Here is a 13,475-nt window from a genome sequence, read left to right as displayed (position 1 = left end):
AGTTCTCTATAACAGGAGGCAGATCTAAGGTAAATACACCCCAGAACTACACAATTTTATCTCCTGAAGTTCTCTCCTCTTCAAGTCATCCTTCAACATCAATTTTTGACAACTGAACACTCATCACCAAGCAAAGTCATGACACGTCTTCTATCTAAGGATTTTATTGGACTATTCAGTCACACAAACTCTGGTAAGATTAAGCTTTTTTTGATTCACAGTTCCAAGATTTTTATTTCCAAACCTTTGAGCTTATTATTTAGATGGCTTAGATTGCCAGCTCAATTTGCAGCTACAGAAAAACTGGAGTAATGCACCAATTCATAAGGCTGCCTGATCAAGAGACACTGACTGTATCATAATTAAGTTACCTTTTTTACCCCCAGCACTTCCACATTACAGGAATGAAGTGATTCCCTTTACTAAGCATCCTGATAACGTTATGAGGAAATAAAAAACAAGATCAAGTTCACAAGAGTTTGCGCTCCAGAATACTGCCAACTAGAACTGAAACTTTTGAGCTAATTCTATATATGTGTATAGTTTTACGTAAAATTGTATATTCACGAAACATCTACACGCAATATAGCTAATCAAAGTTAAAATAAAAGGTATATCGATAACCTCAGTTGCTACAAAGTCCCCCTTACTAACCAGTGCTTAAGGTACGTCTTCATTGCAGTCCCTCCGCTAACTGTGGATCACGTTGAAAAACTTGACCTTATCTTTAAATCCAGGACCTCAGGTACTGCAGCAGATAAGAGCATTTACCCAGCCTCTCAACAGCACCCACGTTCCAAGGAATCTCTACCATTAAAGAGTTACCATAGGAGAGAATTGTTGAGAGCAACTTCAGTGTAGACTAACTACAAAGCTGCTTGGATTTATGCATATATTTAACAACCCTGTGAATCTATGCTATTACCTCTACAATACTTGAAGCAGCAAGTAAAATCCAATTCATGTGGGTAAAATTATTACTGGAAAATACTACGTAAAAAAACCCAATTCATTCAAATACGGAGTTATACAAAGCCCGAAGTTTAACCTATAATTTCTCGGGAAGATGCACCTTTTTTGTACAGGATGAAAACGTGAGACTGAAACCTAGTAAGTCATGATTAAAAATAGTAACTATTGACTGTAAAAAAAAAGTCACCCTTATGGAGAGATAACAAGTATTCCTAAGGCTAGTGAAATGTTAAACGTGGAAAAATGAAGTACTGTTTACAGTAGAAAGCACGTCTACTTTAGCTAAGAAAACACTTTGCTGAAACTCAAGTGTTACTCAAGAAGCCTCAGCTCTATCCTGTAGTAGATAATCCTACATGCATTTTCATACAGCAGACTTGAACTTGCAAGATACCATGCTACAAGCAGCGTTATCTACAGCTGGTGAAGCGTCTCCAGAAACAAACACTAGCTCGTTTTGATACAAACAGCTCTGGAAACTTTTTTTTTCGGCCTGGGACACACCCCTGAGCACGGTCACTCCTACCACTCACAGACACACATTTTAACTAGCATCGTGTTCAGCACATCCAGTGCGGTTTATAGTGGTACCAACCTAACCTCGGGACCGTCCCCTCGCCACACAAAAGCACTTTCTCCCCAGGCACTAAAAGCTCCCTCGGCGTCTTTCCGCCGCTGCACATTTCGCCCGGCCTAGGCGAGCGGCTCTTCCCCGCGTTCCGCAGCCAGCCGAGCGCCCGGCGCTGCGCACCGCGGAGCCGGGGAAGCGGCCTCGGGGCCGCCCGCGCGTCCCGCCGGGGCCCTGTCGGGAAAGCGGGAGGGGGGAGCACGGGGTGGAGGGGGGAGCACGGGGTGGGGGGGGGGGCTCAGCCGCGGCTGCACGTGAGGCGGGCGGAGGGGTGGGGGCGGCGCTCGCCCGGCTCTGCCCCGGGACGAGCGCTCGCCGGGCTGGAAGCGGGGGGAGCAGCAGCAGCCGCGGCGCCGTTGGGGCAGCGCCCTGAAGGCACCGTTCGGGGCCCCTCCCGCCGGCCCAACCCTCCCGCAGAGGCACCACAGCTCGGGGAGGGGGGGGGGGGGGAGGGGGCCCCCCTCAGAAGCCGCGCGCGGGTGCTGGGGGCGGGAAGCGCCCGAAGGGAGGCTCACCGCCCGCCCGCCCTGCCCCCTCTGCCCGGGGGGAGGGGAGAAGCGGGGGGGGCCCGTCCCGCACTCACCGCTGAGGCACCGCCGCGAAGCGCTGAGCCCCCTTCTTCTCAGTGCCGGGGGCGCCTCCGCCCGCCCGGGAAACACGAACCCAGGACACGAACGCGAAGAAGCTGTGAAAAACGGACCCCTCCCCCCACCCCCCAAACTGAAAAAAAAACCAAAACAAAAAAAACAAACAAAAAAAACCCAAAACCCACCGGAGAAGAAAAAAAATAAAATAAAATAAAAAAAACTTTCCGCGCCGCCGTCTCCCTCCCCCGAGGAGCACGAACCCAAACACACTGAGACACGCCCCCGCGCCGCCCCTCGCGCCGCCCATTGGACGGCGCCCCGCCGACCCTGGCGCTGATTGGTCGCTCCGCCTGCTCATCTTCTCCCTCCGCTCCCCTTCCCGCCCCTCCACGCTGCCCATTGGGAAGAGCCCCGCGGAGCTCTCCGCTCATTTGCCAAGGCCCGCGTCAATCACGACGGGACACCCGCCCCTCGGGGCTTCGAATTGGGCTGTCGCGTCGCTCCACCCTCACGGATTAGCTGCACTTGCTGACTGTCACCGCTTAACGTCGCCCCCTTCGCAACCCTCACCGACTCCCACCCCTTCTTCCTTTCTGCCAGCTGGCTGCGCGATTTGCCCCTTAAATGGGGCACCCGCTGGCCCGCCCCTCCTCGCCCCGCCCTGGGGGTTACGGGTTGCACCCTGGGCCGCCATTGGAGCAGGGGTGTGCCCATTACACTCTTTAACAGCTAGATGACCTGCCCACCGAGCTGCTCTCCTTGGCGGCGGAGCGAAGGCCCTCCTCGGCCGCGGCGGGAGGAGAGGCTACGTCAGTGCGCCTACTTCCTTTGCCGGCCCCGAGGGCGGGGCGCTGCGACGGACGCACCCGGTAACGAGTACGGCCGCGGCTCTCGCCGCTGAGCTGCGCCAGGCTCCCCTGCCGCCGAACGGCAACAACGCCACGCTCCCCGCCGACCCCAACGACATTTACCCTTCGCTCCGCCCCTCCCTTCAGGGACACGCCCGCCCCGAGAGAACCATTGGGCAGGGCAGGTGTCAGTCGTGCAGCTCCCGACGCCATTGGCGGGAGGCCGGGTCCTCCACAGCCAACTGGCACCCGCCCGCCGTGTCACCCGCCGGGTGACGCCGCCACCGTGGGCGGGGGAGGGCGGCCGCGTGGGGGAGGGGAGGGGGCTGCGTCTGATTGGCCGGTTTCCCCGTCAATCAACCTGGAGCGCGGAGGGGGTTGGGGGGGTGGAGCGGGGAGCGGGGCGGGGCTGCCCGCCTGACCCCACGTGTCCCGGGCAGCTGCGCACGTGACGCGGCGCGGGAGGCGCCGCCGCGGCCGTTGCGGGAGGGCGGGGCGGCGGCGCGCGGCCCCGCGCCCTGCCCTCTGTGCCGCCCTCTGTGCCGCCTTTCCCGCGCACGGCGTGCGGGAACTCGGCGCGGTGAGCTGCAGGGAGAGGGGCCGGCGGGAAGAGGCGGACCGCCGGCCCCAGAGCGCCCTCAGGGCTTGCCTTCCGCTGTGGCGGCCGGCTCCTGGCGGCCTCGGGACGGTCTGAGGGGACCGGTGATCCGGGCTCGCCTGGTCCCCCACCCGACACGTGTGGCACATTTCACAGGTGGAATCTGGGGTTCCTTTGGGATGGAAGGAGCTCAGCTGTTAGCTTCATGCTTTGAGAGTCAGCTGAGAATAGCCATCAAGAAAACCTGTGGAAAACGGTTTTGCAGTGGCTATAATTCATAAATGTAATTGCTAAAAATAAAGCTGATCGTCAGTATCTATGGAGTGGGCTGAGCCTGAAACGGCGGCAGGGATGGGGCAGTGGGAGGCTGAGGCAGGAGCTGGCCTGGAGATGCTTGATGAGAAGCCAGGGGTGAGGTGCAGCAGTATTAGCTGAGGGCTGGAAGGGTCCAGAGAGCAGGCATGAGGTAGTGCTGCTGGATCTCAGAAAGGGAAGGAATAAAATGGGAGATGGATAAGCAGGATCCGTATAGGAAAAAAGAAGGGTTTAGGATTAGCAGAGCAGAAGAGCATGGCCACAGGAGCATCTTAAGTTTCTGAAACCGACTGGGAGAGAAAGCACAGAGGGGAATAAGAAACGTGGAGGATAAGCTAGGAGGAGAGAAGAGGCATCCTTGCTTGTACTGAACTTCTTTATGAATTCTCCTTATTCATGAGTATTTTCAAAGACTGCTGTTACCTTAAGGGGTGTCACTTCCTGACCTCACCCAGGGCAGCATGCCAGAGCATTGTTTTCTTCATTTGATCTCCTCTGGAGAATCATGTTACAACCTGATCAACGGAATAGTGGGGCAGCTGAAAATACCATTTTGGTGCTAAAGAGAGAACTATAGAGATGTGATGTGCCTGTCACAGCACTGAAGAGGTCTATGGGGTGGTTCAGTGGAAACACGGTCTGTCTTGGAAGAGCCATCGGGCCCTTTACAGGTTAGTCACCACCAGAAGGGACAGCTGCCAGCACAGCGAAACAACGTTGGCACGGACAGCAGGCAAGATCCATGTGAACTCTGGCTACACGAGTCAGTAAACAGCAGTGAATGCTTTGATGGCTTCCCCATTCAGTAATGGTAATTGATTTTTACATTGATTGGTCGGGAAAGAGCCCCATTAACATGAATAAGACTTTATTCTGGGTATATGCATACTTGTGATTGTAGGGCTTTAAGGAATGCAAAAGGCACTACATAAATCAGTAGGAAATAGTAGTATAAACTGGGGATGCACCTCGCCTCTCTTCCTCATTGTTTATTCATTGAGTAGGAACTGTCTATATCCTGTCTACCCACATGTATTTTTCTTGATGTAAGTAGAAATCACTAATACACTGAGAGTACAGTTTGCACAAGCTGGGAGAAAAGCCTGTGTCTAAGATGTTGACCTTGTCTTTGCCATAAGTAAAAAAACAAAACTAAAATAGAAAAATAACTTCCCTGTTTAGATTCTGTTTCCCTTCATTGGTGTTCTTTTGCAGGTTTTCCCTCATATGGTTTCCTCAGGGATTTGGTGCACTTCTAGCAGGACATGGAAAGCAAAGGGAAAGAATATGATTTGTTTTGCATAAACCTAGGAAACCAGACGCTTTCATTTCAGAGGAGCAGAAGATCCCCTGCTCAATTGTCCCTGTAGTTTCGCACTACAGAACAAAGCTGAATTGTAGGAAGCAAGCAGATTTTGTTGGTTTATCTGAAATGATAACAGATGACTCAGAAGTTCCCACCCAGGTTCACCTGTGGATTTGGGGGTGATCACAGCTCCCAGGCTACTTTCTGGCTCTCATAAAGTCCAAACGCTTATGAACAAAGTAGTTCTTCCTGTTTTTTCATACCTTTTGCATTACCATTTCTGTCCAAAAATGGGACCAGTCTGGCTAGTGAAATTGCATTTTTTCATCCACTGGATGTCAGTGTTACTCTGCTGCTGTGGTGCAGCTCCAGGTGCTGGGAAAGGCTGGGCTTCTTTGCGGCAAGGGCTTGTGGAAGATCTTGCCTCTGCTATGGACAAGTGATGTGAAAGATCATTGCAGCTCAGGGGAATGGGCTCATGGAAGTACAGGAATGTGTTCCTTTTGGCTTCTGCAGAGCAGGTCGATGCTCTGCCTCCAAACATCTTGAAGTATCAAACCTCACAGGGTAGCCTGAGGGACAAACACACTTCAGTGTTGAGGTTCATTCCACAATCTTTTGGCTATTCCAACCTCACCTCCGTATGCCATGAAAATACACGGCCTCTTCTTAAAAATTAAGTTTACTTGTGATATCAGAGAGACACTTGACAGGGATGCAGTATAGGAAAAGGCTTCCTGAAAGGACTCCTCTGAAGAAACAAGGAGTGCTGCCAGCTTGGGACAATTCTGGATGCAGGAATGAGAGACGACAAAACACTAGCTTTAATAGCTAGAGTTGGAAGTCAGGGGTTTTTAGATCTGACACCAGTTTATTATTTCCAATGGTGCCTTAACATCTTTTTTATAGCCTTGTTAGGTTTTTAAATTAATGTACCTGAATGAACTCTGGATAGTTAGCCACTAAAAGCTACTGATACTGAAAAACAGTCTTGGCTAACCCTGACGTTTTTCTGCTTCAGATGCTTTAAGCAGCAGCTGTCTACTGGGCATAAAAAGTAACCGGTTAGTAAGAGATAGATGATTGCTTTTTGGAAAGCCACAGTAAAGTGTGTGCTGATGCTCGTGGTGCGTGATACTTAAGTGTTTTGGTATGAAATGTGACAGTAAGCACACGACAATGCTGTACTTAATCTGTGACTGAAATGCAGGCAGCACTGGAAAAGAAGATGGCTGTTAAAAAACATTATTTGTAAAAAAGTAATAAAAACTTATGTTCTCTTGTTAAATATAAAGACAGGCTGATATGTTATTCTTGTGCTTCTTTCTCTCCCCTGGAAAATGCTTTTTGACCTATCCTTTTCCTAGAAGGCTTCAGTGTCAGTAGGCATATGATATAGAAGTACCAAAGGAATAAAACATGAATATTTGGAAACTTTTTGATGGTGTTTAAAATACAATTATCTTTATTTAAAAGTATTTATCCTAATAATTATTTTCAGAAATTGTATCTCCCTGTTCCTTCAGTTGAGTAGTGAGAATATTTCTCAACCATTCTCCTGTATCCTTCACACAGCTTTTCAAGGAATGAGCAAGAGAGAGGGGAAGTAATACTTCATGTGCCTGGGAGCTGTAAAAATGGGGATAGGAAAAAGGAATTTGTGTTTAAAATAGAGAAAAGCAGATTTCAACCTAATTATTTTTTCCTTTTTAGGTCACCTATAACAGCAGAGAACAAACACAAAAGAGCAATTTAAGGAAAAAAAGAAGTAATGAACACTAGAATTAAATGAAATAGCAGGAGGAAATTAAGGAGATGTCAAATGTAATTTTCAAATTTGCACATTGGTCAGGTGACTGGTGCTAACATTCCTGCTTTACAAAAAAATGTGAAAAAATATCTTTAGTGACAGTTAGCATTCAGAATCTGAGCTTTAAGTCCCAGTCAGACATCTCCAATCTATAACTGTTCTTAATGTAACAGGCTGATTTTGACATCACCTATTTTCATGTGCCATACCTTGGAAGGACACACAGTTGCAAGAGAAACAAGAGCAGTTTCTGCATTTCTTTGGCAAAATGCTTAGCAGAAGTTTCAATGTGTTGTGCTGCTGGGCTCACATAATACTGTTGGAAGGAGAAGGGGAAAAGGGAAAATTGTCAGCCCACAGCTGAAGGGAAAAATTACTAATATGATGGCAGTGTTTTTAAATGGAGAACAATTTATAACAGTGTTTTGTTTTGTTTTTCCTGAAGGCAAAATTAAAACAATGCTTCATTAACATTATTTGAAGCTATTTTAAATATCACCCTTTTCAGCAAAACAATGTTAACACGGGTTTTTTTAATGGAAAAAAGGCAATTAGGAAAATGTTTTGAATAAATTGTATTCTTTTACTCAAACGGTCTTTTTTAACTTTCCCCCCCCCACTATGGTAGCAGTGGAAGATACCTGCTTTGGTTTTTCACTGCTATAGTGAACCAGTATGCAGATAGGAATTATTGGCCAGGACTGGAGCAGTTATGCTGAGGGGAGAGGTCATGTGGCTCTTCAGACAAGGGGTTTTTTTACCTTTTAACCACCAGATTCCACCAACTTGGTCAGAACTACGATACTCAACACCAGTAGAAGGCTTTGCAAAACTGTTTTGAGTCACCTTTAGCTGAAGTTAAACGACAACTAAAGTATCTATATATAAAAACAATTATAGAATTTTATTGTCACAGGTTGACCATCATCAGGACAGCGTTAGAATTTTACAGCTAGACACAGGGTAACTGCTACAGGCACTTTCTGCCTCCATTTTCCAAGGTTCAGATCTACACTGGAGTTTTTATTTCTCCCAAGTTAGCCAATTTGGTGTGCAGTACTTACGTGCCGGTTTGTCACCCAGCTCCATCACAACAGAAGAATCAGGTCTGGAAGAAAGAAGAGGGCTAAGCGCATTCCTGCCAGCTCTTTCCCTATGCCACAGGAGCTAGGGATATACATATGGCCATTAACTTGCAAGAGGGGAGTAAGGAACTTGTATCTGATAATATCCCCCATGTATGATCAATACTGATGCTGGGGAAAGCTCCCAGCTGTCCTTCTGCCCAAGACTCTTATTAGGACAGCAAGAGCATATGATTTTTTTTAATTATTAATCTTTTCTGGGAGTTGTAGCTGTATAGTAATGTAAGATGGCAGCTTCCCAAGGCTTTGCTGTGGCTCTAATTAATTTGGTATGCTGTTAATTTTTTATTTTAACTCAAACTTTTCCCTCATATTCAAAAGGGCTCCCATCAACCTTTATTATTAATGAGATCAAAGCAAGCAGAACGGCTGCCATTTCTCCCTTAGTCTGTGGCAGTGAGACTGTGGCGAAAAAGCACAGCGCTGTCTGCTCTTGGCGGCAGGACTGAAACCAATACCTTGGGCAGAGCGGCTGCATTTCTTAGGGCTGGTGAGCTGGACACAGGCGCTGAGCAGGAATAAAGCTCTGGGAGAGAAGCATATGGGAAAACACGGAGTGGGGCTGGGTGAACAGGGGGAGAGAATGAAGAGTTACTGGAGGATGGCGTGGTGGAATGTGCAGAGCGGAAAATCGGGGGGGGGACACACAACACAAAACTCAATCTCCTTTCCTAGTGTATGGAAAATAGTGCCTCCCTCAGGCACTTCAGAAAATGAAACACCACCACTAAAGTTACTTTCAGTTTTGATTGGGAATTTAAAGCTACAAGTTGACTGGTTAAACTGACCCACACTTTGGGTGGTCACTATATTCTCCCCTCTTCACAGGCTTCCTTTTTTCCTAATGTTTCCAAACCAGGTATTTGATGGGGAAACAAAACACACACACTCAAAATCCACATCCTGGAGTGTTCAACTGGACTGCTAACTGACACTTGCAAAGGGGCCAGAGTTAACCATGTTAGGACCTGAGGGCAGAATGTGAGAATAAGTCAGGAAGGAAACATCGTAAGAAGGATGCCAGAGAAAACCAGCAGAACTGGTGAAAAATGTGGTTACTGAAAATCTCAGTGCAAGGAAGAATGAGGTTGATGGCAGGAAAAATGTGGGGAAGATGTTCTGTGCTAGGGAGTGGGAAGCTATATGGGAGGTATCTTGCATCTAGGGCAAGTGTGGCACACAGAAGGGTGTATTTTGTCCCTCACACAGAGTCCTTATCAGCTGCAGTCTCCTCCTTGCCCTTGTGTCATCCCTGATCAGCTGCAGGGAATCTCTGGCAAAGACCCTGCAGAGATACCTGTGTGGAGAGGCAGGGTGGAGATCAGTGGCAACAGTGGGCTATGAGTACCAGAAGGAAGAGCTGTGAAGGAAAATGGCCCAAGGTGAGGCTCCATGTGAGGTGGGGTGAACCCTGAGGGAGGCAACAGCAGCCATTCCCGTGACTTTGCCTCTAGCAGCCTAAGGTACAAAGCACAGCAGAGCTCGGTGGCCCAACCTCTTTTTTTCTTTACTACTCAAACCTGACTTCTTGCAAACCTCATGACTCACTTGTTGTCCCAGCTCTGCTTCTGCAACCATTGGCAGCAGTCAAATCCAGGTTAATGAGTATAGTTTTCTGTGTCAGCTCCATGATGGAAATCTGGCAGCAGCTTCCCTGTAGCTGCCACAGGATCAGCTGCTTGGGAGTTTGAGGTGGGGCTGTGTGGGCAAAGCCCTTAGGCTGACTCCTGGGAGCTGTTAGGACTTCTTGGTACTGGGAGATGATATCTTAGGAGACCCTGATAAACTGCAGAGGCACCAGTGGAGGGAGGCTCCTTTTCTCAGGGGCTACAGCAGTATTTGGCCCACTGTGCCATTTTCTTTTTGCATGAGGACAGAAAAGTAAATAGAGATTCCAGTGGATTTCATAATGTGCAAACAGCATTCTCAAAACAGCAGGTTGTCTCCCCCTCACTTGGGAAAAAGCAAGCAAAAAACCCAGGGCTTTCCTCCTAATCCTGCCCTAAAGCAACTCCTGGATTGCTAGAGGAAACTCAAGAGTTTGTTTGGGCTTGCTTTTCTTTTTACCTGAAAGACAGCAACATGTTCTTTCTTTTATGACTGCTGTTCTAGAGTCAAGGACCTTACTAAAAAGATTGTTGCCTTCTCACGAGTCCTCAAGCAGCTCAGTTCTAGTCTGCTTGCTTCTAGTGCTTGGACTGCATTTGATTTCTGCTGGATTGCCTACCATCATTTAGGCCCTTGTAGAGCCTAAACCAGCCTGGTATCGATTGTAACCTGTGGTCTTGCTTCCAGAGGGTAGTGTTAGTGCACAAAGCAAATACATGCTTAAGCTGCTCTTCCAGAAGAAAACAGGGAGGCTGTTTATCATGGAAGCCCAATTCCCACATAAGACCTTCTATTGCAGCAATAGCTTTTGTAGCAATATTCAATGCAAAGACACTACAGCATTTCCAAGGGTTTCCTCACCTTAACAACACTGCTGTGCATGGGTGAACTCCCAATTACTTACACTAAGCACTTATACTTCCATGGAAGATTTTGAAACAAGATGGAGCCTGCCTGGAACAACACCCTCCTTTTGGCTGCAGGGTACAGCATCTGTAGCTGGCGCCTCCGCTTGTCTGCCTCTCTCTTTGTTCTTGTGAGTCTGTCTCCTTAGATGCAAACAGGAAGCTGTTGGTCATACTGTGCTCTCAGTAACTCCAGTGTAAATCCAGTGTAACTCCACTGGGTACAGAGAAATTAATCTGGATTTGCAGAAGCATGACTTCAGCTCTGTGGCTGAATTAAAAGTGGTTTGGGAATTGATGAGAAGCCAGTAGAGACTGTTCCAACTTTTCCTTCCAGAAAACTTTTGATTTATTGAAAGGCTTGCAGTCATAAATAGAGAACAAAGGAAGTGCATATATTAGTGTCCTCCTTGTGAAAGGGCAGTGGCAGATGCTTTGATAAACCAGGAGACAGGTAATTGTCTCAGTGCAACACCTGTCAGAACTTCTACCCTACTACTTTACCTCAAAATTTTTTTTAACTTCTTTACTTTGAGGTTTATTAGACTACAAAGAAGAATCCCAATCAAGTGGTAATTTACCAAGTCCTAGAAAAGGTACATTGGTGAACTGTCTTGCATTGTACTGGGGCAATGGACCAGGTGACCTAGTGGCCTTTTTCGTTTCTAATGCCTATGATTATTGCAGTCATAACTCAGAATGCTAAACAGAGCCATTTTCTTCCTTTCAGTGGCAGCAAAATGTCACTAATAGCCATGCTAAATCAGAGCAACTGATCCTTCTGCAGATGTGCTGTGCACTTAGCAAGACAGCTATCAATGATCCCACTTTGTTTAGATTTGCTGTTTTCTGTTTCTGTAGTGCAACTGCTCAGCACAAGTGGACTGCCAGCCAAGAGAAAGAATTACTGGTAGGAGATTAAGGATAACTAAGGAAATGGTTGCATGACCTATAAAGAGAAGATCATAAATATTGCAACAATAAAACCAATAGCTCTTTCAAAGTTTAAATAGCTCTTCTTTTCAAACACTTGAGGTAAATGCCCTTTTCCCAAGGTTGTCTAGCCTTGAAATTTCTCACAGTTTCACCAAATACACTGTAATTTCTCAGGGAGCTAGCTTTTCCTTTTAATAATTGTTCTTTGTGGAAGTGTCCCCTCCACAAAAGTTAGATTCCAGCTACCTGGAATTTCCTTATGGTTTCCTCTAGTACTGGTTTCAGAAAAGCTAGAGCATGGTAAAATAGCCCCTTCAATTCTTAAGCACCAAACAATGCAAGAAGGTGCAAGCGTGGTTTTGCCCTTTATAACCAAGCAGCAGCACTTCAACCTTTTCTTGTGTCCTAGTGCGACCTTCAGACACAAGGGTCTGCCTACCCAAACACTCAGGGACAACATCTGTATTCTTCACAATCCCAAGTGTGCAAAAGCTCAGACCTGGGCTGCTGCAGCTCTGCAGATCACACAACTGACATTCCTGTCCCACACACCCTGCTGACATGCAAGACATAGCCTTTGTTTTTCATGCTTGATGTAGTATCCAACTCCAGAGCAAGCAGTCTGCTCTCTTCTGTGTTCAGTTTCTCCATCCACCATTAGTCAGCAGCCAGTTCAGAGAAAGCACAGACCTATGTGTTCCACCAGCTGTGTCACAAGGGTGCTGACCTCACAGAAGTGTTCCCTATTCCATTGTTACCCCATACCCTCACGTTCATTTATCTTGTATGTCTTAGCCCTCGGCTTGGGAGTACTGCTTTGGGCACTGTTAAATAAAAGGGCACAACATCTGCCAGAGGACAAAGGCTGGAGAGCCTTGATATTAGTGATCCATCCAGCAATCAACTGGCTATTGGTCCAACTGCAGAAGGCAAAATCCTTCCTGTGACAGCCACTCCAGTCTGGCAGATTGAATAGCTGAAGAGACATGGGTGTTCATCTAGCCCACAGCAGGCATGTGCCAAATCCACCCCAAGCCCATGCAAAATGCTGATCGGTCCACAGCCCACTGGTGCAACATACTGTTCTTTCTTGCACATCAGAAATGCAGTGTTCAGAAGCTTTTTTTTTTTTTGCTTTAAATATATTAAAAAGACAAAGAACCCCCTGAATAGTCAGTACTCACAAATAGGAAATATGGATATCCTGACCTTCCTGATCCTTCCCTATGCTACCATATATATATATATATGCATTAAAATCAGCTCTCATTTTTATTTTCTAGGTTTTGGGCCCTCTATAATTGCTACAATCCTCATTATTCAAATGTTGTAGCTTGCCTCTAAGATTTTCTGCACAAATTATTTTGGTTATGTTTTCCTGTTTATGTGCTATTTTACATATCCAGTGTCTATAAAATCATGGCTTTCAGCACTCCCTGTCATCTATAAGTTGCTGCTTTCTACCTGAGACAGGCAGAAGGGCTGTTTTATGCCTACAGTTCTCCTTCAAGGGACTTATCTAATGTTTTAGAAAAAGAAACCTAGAAAGTCAGATGAAAAGGCAGAAATTGATACTGCAGACAGACAAGCTGGAAAGGGAGAGAGAAACAGGATTAGAAACATCTCGAAAACTTGAAACATTGACACATCACATTATTCATTTAGGATAAACTCAGCTACTGTCCTTTACCTCCCTATCTTGCTGATAAGTGCAGCAAACTTGCCCAAATTGGGAGTGAGAATTGAGTAGCTGGGGTGCTGTACGTTATGCTGTGGTTTTCTGTACCCTATCTCCCCAAGTACACATGCCCAGACTT

The 13,475-nt window shown here is 47.0% G+C and overlaps 1 protein-coding gene across 13 annotated transcripts in view; it reads right to left on the bottom strand.

Annotated features, from left to right (window-relative positions):
- TNRC6B (trinucleotide repeat containing adaptor 6B) overlaps nt 1-2,472 on the bottom strand; it is a 135,809-nt gene extending 133,337 nt beyond the window's left edge. For 6 of the 13 annotated variants that reach the window (XM_051638669.1, XM_051638676.1, XM_051638677.1 and 3 more), the window contains exon 1: nt 1,568-1,707. In XM_051638669.1, coding sequence (XP_051494629.1) covers nt 1,568-1,655 — 88 coding nt within the window. In that variant the 5' untranslated portion in view covers nt 1,656-1,707. Of the gene's footprint in view, nt 1-654; nt 699-1,567; nt 1,708-2,183; nt 2,308-2,372 lie in introns of those variants that run through there. The other 7 variants (XM_051638701.1, XM_051638766.1, XM_051638788.1 and 4 more) reach the window with 4 other exon arrangements.
- Between the last annotated feature and the right edge of the window lie 11,003 nt (nt 2,473-13,475).

This window comes from Apus apus, chromosome 1 (assembly GCF_020740795.1).
Source record: "Apus apus isolate bApuApu2 chromosome 1, bApuApu2.pri.cur, whole genome shotgun sequence".
NCBI classification, from domain to species: domain Eukaryota; kingdom Metazoa; phylum Chordata; class Aves; order Apodiformes; family Apodidae; genus Apus; species Apus apus.
Note: the sequence above shows the minus strand (reverse complement) of the source record. Positions and strands in the feature narration are given on the sequence as shown.